This window comes from Homalodisca vitripennis, unplaced genomic scaffold (assembly GCF_021130785.1).
Source record: "Homalodisca vitripennis isolate AUS2020 unplaced genomic scaffold, UT_GWSS_2.1 ScUCBcl_3083;HRSCAF=8370, whole genome shotgun sequence".
Classification (NCBI taxonomy): Eukaryota; Metazoa; Arthropoda; class Insecta; order Hemiptera; family Cicadellidae; genus Homalodisca; species Homalodisca vitripennis.
Window position 1 is genome coordinate 19,422 of NW_025779206.1, and position 21,305 is coordinate 40,726.

At 32.4% G+C, this 21,305-nt stretch overlaps 1 protein-coding gene across 1 annotated transcript; it reads left to right on the top strand.

Moving 5' to 3' along the window:
* The first annotated feature begins 2,316 nt into the window (after positions 1-2,316).
* LOC124372396 lies at positions 2,317-9,349 on the top strand. The gene is made up of 2 exons (XM_046830793.1): positions 2,317-2,416; positions 8,962-9,349. The coding sequence occupies exons 1-2, from the start codon at positions 2,402-2,404 to the stop codon at positions 9,262-9,264; spliced, it is 318 nt and encodes a 105-aa protein (XP_046686749.1). The 5' UTR covers positions 2,317-2,401; the 3' UTR covers positions 9,265-9,349.
* The last annotated feature ends 11,956 nt before the right edge of the window (positions 9,350-21,305 follow it).

Sequence of the window (21,305 nt, forward strand, 5' to 3'; positions counted from 1 at the left end):
AGTTTATGACATGAAACAGTAACATATGTGATTAACTGACTTTGTTGTATCGATTGGTAAGACAGTACGTACTGTCGGGTTTTTCTTTACTCCACTGTGTCGATTTATTATTTTTAATTTCTTTGCTACCCTCCGGTCTCTACCCTTATCAAAATTAGCACGATTAGTGATACATTTTTCTCAAGAGACATTCCTCTTGAACATTGACATGAATGTACATGTCAATCCATCGGATTTGGCTGAGCGTTAGCGAATATTTTCACATTGGCTTTGACAGTAACGATGATGGAAACAAGAATGTATACATACAGACAGAAACTAAATTTTGCCCAGCCCGATGAACTTCGCTAAGACTAAACCAATAATTCTTCTTTTTGTACAGATCTGTATTTGACTTGTACAACAGGCCTACCTTTAGCCCTAAATGATAATTTCCCACTCTTAAATAAGAGTTTTGTGAAGGATAAACGTTATTTACTGGTTTACATAACTACAACGTAAACAAAATCATCTTGAAGAAAACAATGAGGAAGGGATATCACCTAAAAAATGTTAATATGAGACTGTTATATCTGAATTTATTTCTACTAATAATTTATCCACGATTCTATGGTGAGGAGCAAAACATGAGATACCTCTGGGTCTCCAACTCCGCATCTTAGAGAAATCACGTATTGTGTACTTGTAATAGCCATACATATTTTTAATAATTATTTAAACTATTAGTATGGCCCTGTCTCTCAATCATCATCACTTTGAATAGGGCTAATACTGTGAGTAACAACGCTTTGATATTTCTCATTTTGCTCTTTTTATTCTTTACAACCTCGTCTAAAGAATGAAAGCGAGGTTGTTTTCCATTAATGTAAACTCAAACTCAAAATTCTTTATTGTTGTCGACAGTGTAAATTGCGTAACAGTCGCCAGTACATAAAATTACTATAACTAAATAATGTTCCTTAAATCTAAAAGTTTTTATCAATTAAAAAACAATGTATGCTATAGTGTTCTTTTATAATTATAAATTTTTTAACTTATTCCTAAAAGAGTTTAAATTGGTGACTTCTTTCAATCTTGCGAGCAAGTTGGTAAAAAGCTTGATGCACGAATAAAACGTATGTTTTTCAAAGAAGGATGTCCTATGTTTTAGAATGGCCAAGGCATTGTTATCTCGAAGGTTATAAGTTTTTTGTTTTATTGGAAACAAGTCTTTATTTTAAAGGCAAATGTCAAGCATTCCAGAATGTATATACTAGGAAAAGTAAGTAAATTTTTTTATCTAAAAACTTCTTTACATGATTGAGATCGGTAGGAGCCAAAAATGACACGTAGGGCCCCCTTTAGAAGACGGTTTTGCTCAAGCCATTGAAGTATAGAACTGCCTTGAGTGAAAATTTCAGTCTCTAAAAGTTCTCTCGCACTATTAGAAATGCTGAAAGCGTGTCATCTGCAAAGAGGCAAAGGTCACCCCGATTTACTGCTGAGGGAATATCATTCATAAACAGAAGAAAAAAGTACCGGTCCCAGGACGGAACCCTGAGGTACCCCCGCTAATGTGGGCAGTTCACTAGATGCAAATGTTCGAAGGCAGTCTATATGACAGTTGTAGGGAAAAGCCACAACTTGCTTACGGTTGAGAATGAAAGACGAACCCATTCAATGGCCTTACCTCTAATACCAAAACGGTAGACCTTTTCAAGAAGCAGACTGTGCGGAACTACGTCAAAGGCTTTACTTTGGTCTAAAAACAAAGCATATGTGTGTTTATGCTCATCAAGTGAATATACAATCTGTGAGAAGAAGTTAAAAATACCATCTGAAGTTGAAGTGGTTTCGATTTCGGAAACCAAATTGTTATTTGCAGATAATCTTATTAAACAAGAGGAATGATTCCAGCCGATTGAGAAAGAGCATCTCCAGAACTTTCGAAAAGGTAGAAAGAATTGATATGGGCCTGAAATTTTCTGGTTCTCGAGGGTTCGCTTTTTTAAAGAGAGGCTTAACAGTTGCAGTTTTAAGATCTTGTGGGAGAACACCAGCTTCGAAAGACACATTTGCTAAAAAAAGGAAGAGGTCTGACCAAGAGTTCACCTTGCCTTTTAATATTGTAGTAGATATTCCATCTCTGCTCGAAGAATTGTGAACCGCAGTGTGAACAAGAGCACTCCTGTCTGGTCTGTTTCTGAGGCGTCAGAGAAGATTCGCAGGCGGCAGGCAGGAAGTGCGAATGGCTAGGTCACGGACTGCCCGAGAACTTGAGGACCTGTTGCGGTCGCCGAACCGCCAAGGATCCCTAGGATGGTACGTGATCACTCCTCCACAGTAACTACCAGGGATGCTGGGTAATGTCGGGTATATAACCGCAAACCTCAACTGAACCTGAGTCCTGTCCTCCACAGTCATGGCTGCTTCTTCGGTAAGTAGGCGCTGTAGATCAGTCCGTACTAACTCTACACGATTTTGGTTCAGAAGTATATCATTGAATTGTATCTCAATATGATATCTACTGGAATTTCAATGGTTATATTTTGGCATTTACTTTACTCTGATAGGTCAAAGAAGGATTCATAGGCTCAACTAAAAGGTCAGACGTCTCAAAAATGTATTTTGAATTAAAAGTGCTTATGCAACAGACATAAAACTAATTATGTAAATGCACGAAATTTTTTAACTTTATAATCGAAGTTTTTACGAATTGTAGACGGGGGTAGCTCTATGAAAGCTGAGAATGTGGGAGAGTCCGCAGTAAAAATCCAACATATGACATTTTTCAGAAAAAATTTGGATTTCTTCTTGAAATTTTTGCCCTTTTTGAAAATTTTAACCCATAACTTTACTGTAGTAATAGGAAGCGTCTTTGGAAAAAACTTTCTCCATATTCACTTAAGGTGGTATATTTGTAAAACAAAGTTAGTATATTGCGTACCTTATGCTTTTTTCAAAAATGAAAACTTCACTAGTTTAATTTTTCTACAAACATTAATTTTAGGATCAGAATATCATTTGGGTGGGATAGTGAAGATTACACGAGAAATTTTGATAACTTGGATATCGTATTTCACTTTATGTTTAGAAAAAAACCGAGTTATATCGATCTCCTTCTTAAGTATTTAAGTCTCGAGTCCGTGTAAGATTTTTTTAACCCAAAGAGAACAATTAGAAAGTTAAGTAAGAACAGTTAAGTTGATATGGAAAAGCAATGTCAAAATTAAATTATTTCAACAGCCCTGAGTTCGTTGCCAAAATTACCTACAATGCACTCTAGATTATAAAAAGACGCATAGTTTATTTGCCAATAAGTCTCAAGTATGAGATTCTATACCAATGTAAACAATAATTAAACACTTTCTAATTCTTAAAAAAAGAAAACATATAGTAAATAATTGTTTGAAGTTTCTGTATTAAAGAATGTATTGGGTAAAAAACAATAGCAATGGTATAAATGAAACTCATGTAGATCTATTTCTCAGAGTTGCAGAATATTTAACAGGAAGGATATGATAAAGGCAATTCTATCTGCAACTATGGTAGACTGGAATGTTGAGAAGTTTTGCGAGGATACGGTCCTACGATACCACTGGGGGGTCGTTTCTATAGATTTTCTATTGATGCAAGACCACTCGATTAGAACGGAGTAGCCTTACTCTTAGCTGTGGTAAAATTCCCATAAAAGGGTTTGCTTAAATTATGTTATATTCGCATAAAATGTCTGATAGTTTACTAGATATGATAATTAGTTCCTAAATTGAAAGACCCCTACTTTTTCATTATTGGTTGAGCTTTAGAGAAGTCTATCACAGTGAGGTTGGAAATATTTCATTTTTGTCTGTCTATCTGTCTATCTGTCTGCAGGATAGCTTGAAGACGAACTCTTAAAGATGAACTGACTTATAGACTTGAAATTTTGCTTCATTTATAGATTGCCAACACTCCATAGGATTGGGCTGATCGTTAGCGAATATTTTTACATTGGTCTTATGGGTAACTATAATAGCAAAGAGAAACTAGCAAAATAAATAAATTTGTAAGCAAACTCAATACTCCTGTAAGAGATTCAAACATGTGACATATTAATACATATAGCACAAATATACCAACACACACAGCATCATTTTTATAGTGACTTTGTGTGTAGACTTTTATTATTTTAACACTGATAAGATGTATAATTTAATGAACAAATCTGAATATATGATTTGAAAACATATATCGAGAAAGATATTACATGAAATTTGCAAGAAATGTCCTTTCTACTAGAAACATTCTAGAACGTATCATTTTGTGTAATTTCTTTTATGATTGTCTGTCTGTCTATTAGTCTGCAAGAAATTTGAGGAAATTTTGAATGCAACCTGAAAAAGCCTGTTACACACATAGTGTGAAGTATCCCTCCCTAAATTGTAATAATTTATTATAAGAAACACTCATAAGGAATTACATTAGTACTTTCAAAATACAGTACAAATTGCATTTTTGAGCCGAAAATCTCCCAAATTTTCAATAGTAACTCTATGGAGGTTAGAAAAGGCTTATGACCCCAAGCATTTCGAACCTTCGAGGATCTCAGGCTATCTTGCTTTTAGATTAGGTTTAGATATTCCTCTATTGAGACACTGTGTAAAATTAACCAAGAATTTAAATCTTTACCTTTCCAGAGAAAGAATTAGCTAAGACCACTATGATGAATATTATTTCTTTAATGAGGGAAGCATGATTAAGCTTTAATGTAAAAAAATCATTGAGTACGAACATTGAGTGATGTCCAAACTTAAAATGCGTATAATAAATCGGACTAAACCAGCACTTTGAATTCACATGCAAATTATAATTATAATGTACTAGCACATACCCGCGGCTTCGCCCACAATTAATATGCAACATTCCGTGAATTTGCTTGAATAGCTCCCACGATTTCAGTATCACTTGAACTATTTTAGATTAATCTAGAGCAACTCCAAAGTCGAAGTTCGTAGTTTTCATAGTGAAAGCACTTGTGATGTAATATGGTAGGGTCCATTGATATTATTAAAGTGGAATTAGTCATATATCGTGCATAAGGTATCCATTTTACAGTGTTCATGATTAAGAGAACCAGAAGTTAAGCAAAAGCCAGATTAACTCATATTTAAGGTTTAGCACTTCAAGTTCAAATTAATTATATTGGTAACTCAAAATTGGAGTTTGCTACTTTGCCACGAGAAACATTATAAATAGACCTATATATAATTTTATAATAAGGTTGGATTCAAAACAGTATAGTTCTCTAAATTGTACGGATTTAGATATTGTTATGAAAACTAAAAACTGCAATCACAATTAATAATACTAACACAATTAAATACTAAAAATTATAACAGTTGCCATCCATATGCAAAGATAATACATGATACATAGTAAGGTTCTTGCTAATGTTCCCTATATCAGACTATATTTCCTGATCCATCAAGGAATTATACCAGTATTTATATATCTAATCAATATCGTAGCTAATCAATACCTCATCAGTGAGAAATGGATGCGATTTTACCTAGACGATTTTCGGTCATAGAAATTGCATTCAGTGTCTCGTGTATTGCTTTGTGTCCCAGAATAAATAAATTAGTTAGCCTTGTTGACATTGAAAGTATTGGTTAAAATAATTAATTAAACATATGGTCGTACTTTTATAATACAATGTTTACACATAACTGTTGAATACATCTAACTGTCTCTTTGAATTCACATTACACAACTTTAGAAACCAGTGGGGCGTAGCCCGGAAGGGTTTACGAAATAAGAATAATGTAAGGGACCCTAGAAATGTCTATGTAAAATTTTAGTACTGTCGGCTGAATAGTTTTACCGTGAAAGCGTAACAAGCAAACTTACTTTCGCATTTATAATATTATTAGGATTAGGATTATTAAGGGTTACAAAAGTGGAGAAACTAATAAAACTCTTATTCGATTTTGTATAAAAATATCAACATAACTATAAATAATAAAATTCATACTATAGTAAATAGTATAAAAGTGATTATCAGAGTATTTATGGTGCAAACAAGATTACACAAAAACCTTTACATGTTGACCTTTATGACCCGCTTGACTTTTATGACTAGTAGTTGACCTTTTATAGCTTAAATTGAAAACCGTATGACTAAATGTAAAATCTTCATATATTGGTTGTCTAAAAAGTATCACTTAAACTTGCTTTTTTTATTTTACCAGGTAGATATTTTTGTTTGGGATTAACAACGTCGACTGCATGTAACACGTACATATCCAATGGTTTCAATTCAGAGACAAACAAAACAATGAACTCCAATATACAAGAATTAGAATAATACATTTTTGTCATAGACAACCATAATGGTGCTGGAGGGGGGGGGCAGAGTTACTCAAAATGACACATTTATTTTGGTAATTTATAATGTAGAAGGTCAAAGAATAATAAAAACAATTGGTTTAATATATTATTAATTGAATGTAGAAGCGTCGCTGGTATATATATAATATAGGTAGATAGTTATTCGAAAATAAAATATATCTGTTTAATATTCCTAATTTTGGAAAAGAATTCAGTCAGCTAAATTATGTTATGTAAAATAATAATAAACATTAAAAATATCCATTTAAAATATCGAATTTTAAATTTTATTTCTTATGCTTACGCGGTTGGTTTTATGATAACGCCTTCAGTTTTCCAGTTCACATAGCTTGGAAACCTTTCTAACATTGCAATCGTTCGGAAACATGTGGAGAGTCGACTTTATTCAACAGACGTTAAACCGAAAACTGACTGACATTTATGTTTCCGTTAAATTCCTGTTGTCTGAACAGATTCTCCATGACAATAGTGAATAGCTTCACATTAGTGAACGATATTTTATTACTTTGGCTTGAATTAGTAATGTTAACATTACTAAAAGTCGACTTTATTAGTTGTTGGTCTTTGTTTTTGTTAAACAAATTTTTTTTGTCTTCTACAAAAAAATCTCTTTTTGAATAATTTTTTAACATAAAAAGAGAACTGTGCCAAATTAACTTATTTTATATGTATTCATTACCAGTTTTGTTTTCATATAACGAGTACTTGGGTTATGTATATTGTTCTTTTGGATTGTATTAAAAATTTTTTGGGTCGTTTAATCCATATTAATATGGATTAAACCAGCTTAGCTAAGTTCAAGACTGTATTAAGATACTTAGTCCTGTCCAAACGCACTTTACTCTTTTAAATAGTTTATGAGTTAGTATTAAAAAGTTCCCCCACAATTTTAATTAATATCTGAACCCAAAAGTTTTTTTTTTTTTTTTTTTTTTTTTTTTTTTTTTTTTTTTTTAATATTTAGGACTTGCTTCAAAGTATCTACAATAGAGGCTGACTGATAGACAGTACATTGATAATGATGAAGCAATTATAACCAACAGAAAGATTATGACAGTATTTCCAGATAAAGACAGAAATTGATTCATTAGTACACATGTAAATAAGACATAGTGACTGTCAAGACAAGATATAACTTTACTGCATATACGAAAACTAGCCAGATTTTGAAATAACCGTGATACAATGAAATGCGTCATACACAACGTATTTCATAATATAGGAATACTAACCTGCACTAGTGAACAAGAATACGTCTGAATCTGAAACTACAATTTTATAGGCCTTTCACTTACAGTTAAACCTTTTACCTTGGTCATTAATATGGAGTCCAACTACAATACTTTCCAGTCGTATTCTCTAACCATAACCATTCCTCTTTCTCTCTTTTCTCTGCTTCCTAAAATTTGTGAACCAAATGTACTAGCATTTGAGAGTCGCAGGAGAAATCGACTAAGGAAGAGGCCTTTCTTCCAACTGCCAAACTTATTTGCCTTCTTTTATCTCTCCTGAATGTGGCACAATTGGCACTTTCGTGCCTTATTTGGATTTTTATCCAACACTATTGCACTTTCAAACTTTATTGAAAGACTAGCATACCACAAAATGATAGTTATTGTAAGATTTTCTCTAAAGAAAACAATCAAATTTGTTTAAAGTTTGTTATTGAAGATGAAATATTTGAAAGGATAACAGAATTTCGGACATTTGCCATCGTTATAGGTTATAAAAGGTACATGGTAACACAACGTTTCGAGGATTGGAATCTATCCTCTTCGTCAGGTGGGTAAGGTATTAAATACATACAAAAATAACGAACAGAAAGGAGTAAATAAAGGATAGAAAAGGGTTCAAAAATACCCAAAAGCTGCTTGGAGCCCAGTCCAGGCGTTGTCACTGCACAAGATTCAAGTCCCGAGCACAAATCACAAGTTACGAGGATAAATGTGATGTGTGAATTTTGTATCCTATGTTGTGACAACGCCTGGAGTGGACTCCAAGCAGCTTTTGGGTATGTTTGAACCCTTTTCTTTCCCTTCTTTACTTCTTTCTGTTCGTTATTTTTGTGTGTCTTAATACCTCCCCCACCTGACGAACAGGATAGATTCCAATCCTCGAAACGTTGTGTTATACCTTTTATATCGATGGCAAATGTCCGAAATCCTGTTATCCTTTCAATAAGATTTGGTCAAATTACCTTGTTGTGTTATTTACTTGAGTTGCTATTTACTAGTTAAAATTAGAGTCCAGTATTTTCAGTAGTATGTGTCTGTGTTGATGAGATAAATGGTCCCATCTTATCCATCTGCAATACTGACTGACCTAATTAACCAGCAATGTATCGTAGTAGATTTGAGTACGAAAATAGACAGGGTGTTTCAAATAATAGTTATCTATTAATATTTTATTAAAATATATTAGTTCGTACCTTTTTTCTCATGCATATCATAACTGTTTCAACGGGTTGAATGTGTTGCACATTTTATTTTACAGTTACTGTTAAGACAGATAATAAAGCAATTGCAAATCAATATACCTTGAGTCTTGGCTGTAGAAGTACTTTCCTGGATATTGACTGACGCCTGTTTCCAGGTTCGTCTGCTGCTGGTCGTGGTGGTCTGCATGGTCGCTGCCTGCACGGCGCAGTTCTCCCTCTCCTCGGGTATCCTGGATACGGCGGCTACCAGTACCCAGGGTACAACAGTGGATACGGAGGTTACGGCAGACCCGGCTACGGCGGTTACGGTGGCAGACCCGGTTACGGTGGCTATGGAGGCCCTGGATACGGTGGCTACGGTGGACCCTATAATGGAGGCTATGGATACTACCGCTGACCTACAGGCAAGACAAGTCGACCTACAGGATGATGAAGCTGCAGATGTACTGATACTGTGATAAGATCAACTCTTTAATTAGATTTCAAGTTCAAAATACTGTGTTCAGGTTTTTTTAACAAAACGGAAATAAATTAATTTTGATTTAATCTTTTGTTATTATTCATGTTAAATAATGGTATTTTATGGAATTAAAATCAATTTCCATGTGTACCTTACATACTTTGACATTTCCGACATTGTATATTTTATTGATCGATTGAAAATTCAACTACAAAACCAGAATATGATTCACTAGAACCAAGAATAAAAATGAGTAACATTCCTATATTTTTTAGTCTTTTAACTCTATACCTAGCTAAAGGGAACTAAAGTTTTTTATAATATACACAAACATGCTACAAATTCCAATTGCTAATGGATATTTATTGATAAAACATTGATTGATTGAATAAGTTCAGGCTATAAAATAATGAAATTGATGAACTGTGCCAATGTCACCGTTAAAGTTAGAAATATGTAGGTCACGAATTCTTTAACATTATTCAAAATATTCTTTTGAAATAACTAAGAACTGCATTTTTGCATCAAAAGCGTGTTGGGCAGAATTTTGTTAAATACAAAAAGGAATAAAATATTTGATTGTTGGTTATTTGTACGAAGAAAAAAAATGGCGACTGAAAATAAATAATTTCTACCAACTCCATGAAGATTAAGTTAATTTAACAGTATCTGGTTGGAATACACTTGGTCCATTACTCTTTCTCGTTTATATAAACAACATAGTAAAGCTAAATATTACTGGAATGTTACAACTGTTCGCTGATGACACAGTAATTGTTTTCAAAGGAAGAACCTGGCAAGAAGTTTACCAGGTTGCTTCGAACGAGCTAACGCAAATACAAAATTGGTTTCTTTCTAACATTCTAACCGTGAACGTCAGTAAAACAAAATTTTTACCAATCGCATTAAGGAATGTGAGTGAGCCACCCGCGGAGCTGCAATTAGTACTGCACTCGTGCGGCGATTCAGTTAACACCGCCTGTCACTACCAGCCTATCGAGAGGGTGGACCAGTACAAGTACCTAGGTATAATAATTGATAAAAAACTTAGATGGGAACCTCACACTAATTATTTAAAACCTAAACTTAGAAAAATGATATACGTGTTTTACCAGTTAGGGCAAATTTTAAATTATAATGAATTAAAAAACTGTCTATTTTGCATATGTTCAGTCTATTTTACAGTATGGAATAATAGCGTGGGGAGGGGCGTTCAAAACTATCATTGATCCATTAAATGTTATTCAGAAATCTATACTCAAGGCAGCTCTAAATAAACCTAAACGTTTTTCATCAAATCAGTTGTTCATAGAATCAGATATTCTCACGATCCGTCAGTTATATATTAGGAATGTGATGGTCTACACCTATAGGCACAGGGAGGAGGTACTCGGTCGAACTACTCACAGCTACTCTACCAGGGCCGCTGTGGGGGGGGTGGTGTGCGGGCTCCTGTCATTGAGATGACTGTGAATCTGACGAACGCATACTACGTGGCGAGTACATTGTACAGGCGCCTGCCTCCAGTGATAAGGGACCTGCGGGCCGAACCAACTGGTCTGTTCAAACGACTGATTACTACCTGGCTGCGGATGATCGGCTCTGATAACGCTGAGTCTCTCCTCACTCCCACTTACCGTTATTAACTACATTTACTATAACTACTTTCAGTTGCTGTGCCGTCGTGTCAGCATATACAACATGTTCAAACCGCTTGCTTAGATATTTTTTGTTTTCGTAACTTTTATTTATTTTATTTTGTGGGACTGATTGTGTGAGCTGAATTTTGTTTATTGTATGGATTTAAAAAAAAGTCTGTTCTACTAAAATTGTTGTAAATAAGAGCTCGCCGTCACGCACAGGCCTCGGCCCATGTGGCGGTATTTTCATAATAATAATCATGTAATTGTAATCATTGTATATTTGAAAATAAAGAGTAATTTGATTTGATTTGATTTGGATTCGAAATTAATGACATAATGATTTATTTCCATCTCAACATCATACAAGTTTTACAATTTACATTTATGGAAAATACTAGCCTTCCTTAACTAGTTATGAAGGCTAGCAATACAAAAACAAAACATTTAAATATCAGAGTCCAACTTTTACAAATTTCACAAAATATCGGACTTATGCGGCCTTACTCTTTCTTAAATAACAGTACTATAATTTGAACATATATTTATAATGACAAACATACTGTATAAATAATTAAGTAAATAACACGAATACTCTTAAAATAGCATTTAAAAATATATAATAATCAGATCCGAAATAGTATAAAAAGCTCACTATTAACACAGTTAAAATGAAATAATTAAAACAAAAATTATAATGCTTTGTAGTCAACATTCGTCCAAACCTATTTTATATTACTAAAATAAATTTGGGGTGGCTGTTTCCAAAATAACCTTGCTCCCTTAGAAGTCGTTCAAAAAACTATTATAAAAAAGTAGCTCTGAAGCGAAATCGTACTTATCCAACCAATTTATTGTTTGAAGAATTTAAAGTTTTTAACGTCTCGCAATTATATATCCGAACATTAATTTTGTACATTTTTCAACATCGAGATTCAATTTTCATTCACAGTAACCACAGCCATTTTACGCGTTCTTCACTTCATAACAGAATTTTTTGTTCCTAGACTCGTTAAAGCCTTTAATTCAACATCATCTCACTATATTGCTCATATAATTTTCTCAAAATTACCATACTTTTATAAAAAACCCAAGACCTTGCACTATTAGTACGTACAAAAAAATTAGTCAATAAATGGTTAGTAGATGCTGGGCGAGATGGATTTCGTCAGTATTTTTCCTCAATCTACACCTAGATATGCTTTTTTTATGTATTAAATTTCTGTTATATTTTTGTATTACAATCAATGTTAGTCTGAGTGTTTGGTTAGTTTGTACAATCGTTTTGACTGCAGGCCAACGAGTACGTGTAGTGCGTGCATGTGTGCGTGTGCGTGATTGGTGTGTGTGTGTGTGTGTGTGTGTGTGTGTGTGTGTGTGTGTGTGTGTGTGTGTGTGTGTGTGTGTGTGTGTGTGTTTAGTGTGTGTGTGTGGTCCAAGTCTCTCTCTACTTATATCGGCTAATTTCTAATTAAGTCTTTCTGATTGCTCTTTTTTATGTAAGTTACAAGTTTTTATAAATTACATTTTTAAGTCTTCAAATTATATTTTCTAAATAAGTATATTCCTTTCAAATTTTAGATTATTTATTAACTGAATTTGCTCATGTATTCCATGCTCTGGCCTTGTATAGTTTATTTTAGAGTTTAAATCTTCATTTCTCATTTGTTAAATGAAAATGTTTTTATTAATGACAATTCATTTTCTTATTTTAATTTAAGTTTTTTTGTGTGTTATTGGTAGTGCAGACTGAGGAACTCGTTTCCCCACACACAGGCTGATGCCCATGTGGGGATAATTTCCTATAAGATTTTTGTTATGCATTATATTTAATTCTGTACATAAATTTTGGAAATAAATAAATCAATCAATCAATCAATTATAAAACAAAACACTTATAACTAGTGCTTTTAAAAATTTGAAGTATTTTTAGTTCATGTAAGATATTCGATACTTGCATAATGTCTTTGTGTTTAAGTAACCTATTTTTTGTAACAAATTTAAATACTTCTAACGATTTGCTTGTTTTAATTTCTTGTAGTAACCCAATTAGAAGTTTTGGCCCAAGAAAGAAATATTGATCTTCTTAAAATACTGTTTAAGATTTTTGGTTTTTTAACCATATTTGCTGATCTACTTGTCGTACAAGTCTGTATCATTGTTACCACTACTAATGTAAAAAATAGTAAACTTTGAACACAAAAATGGTGCAAAGCATGTGCTCAACACTTTCATGGGTCTGCCTCAAGAAGACAAGATTCAAAATTCAAAATGGGTATTTTATGTTCCTGACCTGTCTGGATGTATCCTTTGACATCCTTAGACAATTCCTTATGAAACTGATCTCGGTGTAGTGTCCTATATTATTATTAATACTTAAATACAAACTGTAGGTGTTTTAATCGTGCATAAATTGGACAGAGGAAGTGTAACCGATTGTGCAGTGTATTCAAACAATCTGGCCAACAGTGACGAAAAAAATTAAGACTTTTAAAACTACATCGTGTATACGTATTAAGGCTGGGACACACATAACCGCACCGCGCCCGACACGTCAGTCGGCCGTGTGTTGGCCGTCATACGGTGAAAGAATTGCAGCGCAGATTTCAACCTGCAACTCCACACATGTCCGCACCGACACCAGACCGTCGTGGCCGCACCGTGCCCGCACCGTCACCGATATGTGGAGTTTGAATTTTCACGGGCACGGTGCGGTCTACGAGCGGTATCATATGTTGTTTGCTGTTGCGTTCTTCTTTTTAAAACTATTTAAGTAGTCTACACGTTCTATTTTTATTGAATTATTTAGTATAGCATACTAACTCTACATCCTGTGTTCGCGTACAAAATCATATTTATTGATAAAAGTATTACATTTTCTTACCTAAGAGTAAACTAGTCATATTTTCTTATTACAACAAATTTGAAAACCATGTTGTACATTAAGTGATTTTTAAACAACTAAATTCGAATTATGAAAAATTTATAAATATTTTTCATTAATTAAAAAATAACAAGCATGTAATTATTTGCACAAAAATCTATTTTTCATTGATGTATTGAAGTTACTTGATAAATTTATTCCGTTATTTTGTAAGGGTCATATTTAGAATGTTTCTATGACATTTTTGTTTTTTTATTCTTTTCACTTCAGTAAAGTAAAAATAAAAATATTTTATTTACAATAAGATTTTCAAGCAAGAAAAATCCATGTTAAAAATAAATAATAATAATAATAAATCATTTATTTCCCCATAATAACAAACTGAATGTTACAAATAAATATTATAGCCAGTGCTTAATAATAAATAATACTATGACATAACGTATTTACAATAGCAGTAAATAATAAATAAAAAAAGGTTTCTACTTAATTTATTTCTAATTTATGTACTTAGAGTACTAAAATATAAAAAGTAGGTTACATCCTTTTAGATTTTTCTTTCTTTTTTTTAAACTAATAATTGCCAATAGATTTACAAAATAAGGGAAATTTAGGTACCCCACAAGAGGCTGTGCCTGTGTTGGGGATACTATATACAAAAAGGGTAAAAAAATAAAAATAGCGGAATCGAGCAAGAATGAAATCATAAAAATGAGTTATTGTAGCTAATGTAGTAAATAATGTACTTTTACGTTTCAAAGTTTAAATTTAGTATAACTAGTGTACTGTATTAAACAAAAAGGGTTTATGCATGATTTACAATTCAAATATTAGGCTTTACACATGTAACATTAAATATTATATTATAAATAATTATTTTATAATGCTCTAACGTGTCTATTTAAATATTATTATTACTTAGCAGACAAGACTAACCACGAGTCGGGCACGGTGCGGTTATGTGTGTCCCAACCTTTAGCCGTAAAATAACCACCATTAAAGAGTTAAAAATACATAAAATATGTCTAAATATTAAAGGGTTATTTCCTGTATTTGAAAATGTAAGCAATACATTTAAATAAAATTTGGTTACACCTCAAGGTAAAAAATATCCATGTTAATGACCATTCCATCCATTTAGTACGAATACATACCTTAATTGCTAGACTATTAGAGCACAGAGATCTTATACTTTGGAAGTTTTTTACTATTTTAATTTTACTAACACCCCCCTCCCAAGAGTCCAAATACAAAAATTAAGACTATTGGTATGTTTTATAAAGTAAATATGCCTGAAGTAACAACATGGCTGCACTGTTAGTTTTGATATTCACACTGCATTTGTTAGTTAAAACCCGTTCTGTTGTTCTGTGACATTAATTAACTTAATCTATCACTTAAGTACGTACTATGCATTACTTTTTAAAATGCACTCAAAAGATTTTCTATATGTCAATTCGTACTAGTTTTACAACGCGTTTACGTTAGTTTTCAGGACCTAATGTAGGTAACTTTGTATTTTTAATATAAGCGATATTTTATATTTATTATTTTTGCACATATCGTGGTAAATGCCTGGCGTTCTTAAACTAATCCATGAGTTACTGAACACAGAGTTAAATATATGGACAAAAATACAAAAAATCTTAAGTAAAGTAACATAAATTTATATGAGAGTAAAGTTTACAATTATTGAAATATTATATCCGGACTTACTACCTCCTATTTGTAAGCAGCAAAAAGAAACTCCCGCAGAGAGGCGTTATCGGGATCCCTGCAGTTAAGAGATAAGAAAATAGGTCAATGGAATGTTTAGCTTTGTATTTTAGCAGTTCGCCTACATAATCATGTACGCAACAGATTAACCACAACGTGTGCGTATTGCGTCGATTTAATTGGAGGCGCCGTATTGAAATAACCTATTTTGCTGTCACTGGTTACTTTTTTCACATTGGTGTTTTTTTAGTATCACGGTGAGTTAAACTCAGACTTTTTTACTTTTACGAGAGATAAAATCCTCTGTTTTTGTTCCTTAACTCAAAACATAGAAAGTGTTTCCGGACTAGGAAAAATATCCCTAGCTAAAAATCTAATACGTTGCCATTCAATACAAGGCACGAAGTAAACGTACCCTAATATAAAAATGAGACAGAGTGAAAGTAGTTTTTTTACAGAGTTAGTAAAGTTTTTTATTTGGAGATGTTAGCATGGAAACAGTGTGTAACAGTTAACAGTTACACAGGCTTATACTTAGGCTTATACTTATTTTCTTAAGTCAAAAACATAAATATAGAAAAGTGAATTAAATTAGCCTCTAATTTCTCCACGAGTTAAAAAATTATCAATATTATAGTCATCATCAAATATTAAAATCAAAAATACTTTAGTATGGCAAAGCGATTATGAATGAATCAAGTATGTATAGAGATATTATATTTGCCATTTCCCCACAGGCAGTTCTTGAAACCTCTTGCGATTGTTATGTCATTTTGGTTCATATTGTTTGAATAGTTTTTTTTTTACTAAAATTTGTACATTAGTTGAAAATGATTTAAAGAGAAGTGGCCCGGAAGGATTGATAAGAATAGGCCTATGTTCATCCTATTGACCCCAGGAATCTCCATGCAAAATTTTAGTACAATCAATTGAGTAGTTTACGCTTGAAAACAAAACAAACAAAATAGCACTTTCGTATTTATAAATTATTAGGTAGTTTTATGAGATGTCTAAAAATATAAATGTTCGAAGTGCATGAACATTAAATAAAATAGAACAAAAGGAACAAAGGAGATGATCAAAACGTTTCGTCAGGATGGCTGGTCCTGATCATTAGGACGTGTCCCGCCTCTGAATGTCCTGATTACCAAGATTCCATGAAAGCTGAATACATTCGTAGAGAAAATCTTTCAGGCAAATAAAATCTCTTTTACGAATTTTTTAATTATTTACATTTCTCGGCCGCGTGTGGCTTAGCATTCATTAATTAACACTGTGGCTGGTCTCGAACTTTTCAAGCAAGATAGGTCATATGTTAATTTAAGGAGGTCATCTGTTTCTAAAATATCCAGTGACGTTCCATACTTCAAAAGGCATCGTAAATGATACTTTACACAATATATGCTCCAACTACATTGTTGTCAATAGGAACAAAAAAAACTTAATTGAGGTGTTAATGGAAGGGCAAAACATCTGCAAGGTGGTAATAAAAGGCCTTGCGTTCTTTTTACGTTAAAGTAAAAACTAGGAGTTAACAAACGTTTCGCTAGCATCTTCCTACTGAACGATTAGGACATATTTATCGATTAGGATTAGGACTATACGATATCATTTTTAAATGACAACATATTCCAATCTTCTGAAAAATATTTGAATAACCTAATGCCTCTCCACTGTAGGTCAAAATGTTCTCGAGATAGTGACACACACATCAGTCATCTATACATTTTTCGAACTGTCCGGAAGTGCTAATAATATTTATTATTATTTTCATTTCCAAAAATTAAGTGCATATCCGAATTGGGGACCACTTATTCTCTGTCTTTGCTTGTACTGTCCGTATGACTGTCTGTATGACGTATACTGTCATTTGTCAAAAGTATGAATATCTGTGAACGTGATATAGTACACTGTTCGCCCTTACTTTTCAATGTCTGTCCACTGTATCATCATCTTTTCTTGGTTCTTTTCTAGGACTATATTCAGTTTTATCATCTTTTCACTGTCACCACGATGGTTTTCTTCCATAATAAATGCACTTTGTGTCCGCTGCATTGAATGAATGTTTATTCCATCAACTGTATATGAAATACACTTAAAAATGACAATAGTAAAGCACTAAACAGAATTGTTTTGAAAACAATAGTTTACTAGTTATCTAGCTAAGATATTACTTAAATAATTAATAAGGAATAAAGCCTGCATGGGCATTCAGCCTGTGCGCAGGCTTCAGTTGATCATCCGCCACGTTAACTTAACTTAAATTGAAGAACTTGATATCTTCAATAGCATTTAATATATAGAATGTGCTAGAATTTTGAGCATAAAATTTATAATTTAAAATAAGAGAAAGAAAACACAATTTAATATGAAAACTGGCTTGTTACGTTTAGTAAAAAGAATAATTCTGTGTTAGTTTATCTATAATAATGCAACGGCATCACATCATTGTGTTGGCCCAGGGGAGATCAAGTCAGCATGGTTCTATGTAATAATAGTGTAGTAGTGTAGTGTGTATTAATGTAGCGTCTAGTATGCATGGTAGTGTAGTGTAGTAGCAGTAGTAGTATGGTTTAGTAGTAATATGGTTTAATAGTAGTATAGTGGTCTAGTGGTCGGGTGTAATATTATTATAAAGTGACTGAGGATGGGTGGTGCAGGTCAGGCAGGCCGCTCGGTAATCTGCAGATATAATGGACTCTGCTTGTGTGATACCTAATTGGAGTAGCCATTGTTTCACTCTATTTTTGAAAACAGGCAATGAGGGTGGTTCAAAGAGAGTGCAGCTATTATGATGAACACGAATATTTCTGTATAGAATGTTAGATATATAAAAGGGGTTTGTGATTATATTGGCAATAGTCAAGGCCTTACTAAGATCATTTGATTCTCAAACTGCAGTCACTGGGCTTATGGTTCGTTAAGTCATGATAATGCCCAGTCACTTTTTTTGTTCTTCTAGCTGCTGTATAAATGCTGTCCCTAACTTCAAATATCCAAAATAAACTCTATGGTTTGAACGCCTGACCACTGCTATTTATAGTAAACGTCACGTCAGGTAATATCATTATAATAATTATATACAGCACACGCTGCAAGTACAAAATACTGGAACAAGTATTTTATAATTAGTAGTATTTCGTGATAAAATTATGTCTATGTATTATATTATTAAATACAGAAGCAATATCCACATATAAAAGTTTTTCCAAATATGTCCTCTAGATTTTGAGTGCTTGATTATCAATTATCCAAAGGCTTTAATATAATTCTTCCACCAACTCAATATCCTCAAGTAGTAACCGATATCTCAAAAAAGGAACCATAACATTAGAAATAAATACGAGCACTCGTACAACAATATTTCCAAGATATTTTGCCACCTAATTAGTCCGGAGAATTAGCGAAGTTTTGGGGTATTTTTGAAATTTTGTCTTAGAAGGAAACATAATTATTACAAAATAACTAAATGTTTGCTGTTTATTTTTCTAACGAAATAACACAATACAACGCTTCTAATAATTTTACATATTTTGAATAGTTGTTCAAATACACTTTTTCAATTGTTTAGAATTCTGATTAATGTATTCTTTCAATATGAGGACGCTTTTTGGTATTATTGTTTCAAGTTGCTCAATAAACAGCTGTAAAAATTGCACAAGTTTAATGTTGACAGATGTTCGCTAGGATTTTATCTGATTATGAATCCTAAATTCCATTTCTATACTTCATTCGCTAAAATATCACATCAATCAAGTACCGATGAAAAGCAAATGAGTATTTTAAGTCCTTTTTAATTGTACATTTTCTCAGTGTACTTGAATTTATTGTATGAATGTTCCTGTAGAATAAGTTGTTTTGCAGTTAGTTGTCTTCGAAAATTCTTCCATGACGTGAAATCGTCCACTTTTAAACATGGAAATTCAAGACGGTAAACATATTTAACTCAAATTTATAACTGTTACATCCCTAATGAATGAGAATGTTGTTATTAGGATTATCAATGTAGTAATAATAAACACGATTTTAAATGAATTTTGAAGTCTTTACTTGGCAATGGATACATGTTGTGTACAGGGTTAAACCTTTGGTCCAGCACATAACCTCTTTAGCAATAACTGATCTTTTCACGTTGTAATTCAAAATATTAATAACTTATATTCTACTCTCTTATGACATCTTAAATTGAAAAATATTTTGGATTTTAGACAACATAACGAAATTTATAACATTCAAAAACTGCAATAACCGTAAAGTTAAGAAATAATCTAATTCACTACTGCATAAGTTGTGCGTAAGAAGAGACTATTTGAATCCTGCTTTAGTAAACAAACAAGCTCTGTTGTTTACACTGTAACCGGAGATATCTCTGATAGCTATCGAGCTCACGTATCCAGTAGATAAGCAAGTTTGACTGTTATCGTTTTCTGGAAGCCTATCAGTCAATTGTTGATAATCTTTCATTGTCATTTAATTCTTATTTTGACAAACCAAATTAAGGTTCCTTTAAAATGGAAAAGCAACACCAAAATGGATTGCAATACAGTTAAACACAAAAATTACGCAATTTGTCTACTTACTGATAAAATTTCAATTAACAATTTCAAGTTGTATATGTGTCGATCCACGTTTGATCTGCAGGGTCATTTCGTAATGTAGACTCAGCTTCCCCTCAAACTTTAGTCACCATCAAATATAGTGAGCCACGATGTAAACGAAATCAGTATGTGTAACTGCTAAATTCTTTGGAAAAGTTTAACTAAATACATAAAATATTCATAAATTTCTCAAAATCTCCTTAAGTATTCACTAATTATAGTACGAAACATAACAAGCCTTGGCATTCAGCTGTATATTTTACTAATAATGCAAAGATATTTCAATTAATAATTTTAATTGTAGTGCTATTGCAAGAAATTCTTCTAAGGCTTACATCCCAGGATTGCAATGCTACAATCTTGTACTATAACAGTTTCATAGACTTCAGAGCCACACCTCTTGGCTTTAAAGTTTCAAGGTAGAAGTATAACTCACTCAAAGTCTTTTATATCTTACCTATCCCAACCATTTTAAAGGCACGATCCTTGATACTGCAACAGCGCTAGTGTCTATACAAAGGTCATGAGCATTTATGAGTGTACAAAACTTAGATATATAAAAACCTGTGTTTCCTACAGAAAGCCTGTTTTGTACAGATTTTACCGACGAAGGTCATATATTCGTATTCATTTGTGATAATCTCTAACAAAACTCAAAGCAACACTGATTCTTCGTGAATCTTGTGATTTCGTTTTCCTAAATGGATCCACATTTATTTAATCAAATTACAAAGAAAATAAAAAAATTAAAACCTTAAATTCTTTTTGAATAATATAAATAATAATTGGTTACTTATATTTATAACTAATTAAACATGTAGGTATCATACACAACAGATTAGTTAAAAATATTCTTAATTTAATTCTTTCTTTTTCTTATTTCAAACTAAAAGAACAAAAATTCGTCCCCTTTATAAACAATTCTTTTATTTTAATGCACTTGTCTTTTAAATAGTAACCATGCACAACGTTAAATTTTATAGAATCTTAATCTTAATTTGATTTCCTTAGTCTAAAATGTCAAGATATATTGTCATCATATAAATTATATTTGTAAAATAGATGGCTAAAGTCTTCAATGTATTAGGAGTTTCATATCTTTTATGTATATTTAAACATTAAATAGTAAGTAAATTTAAGATTAACAGTTTGAGTTGATTAATTTATGCTCTTATCAACGTAAATATATTTTTCTTTAATA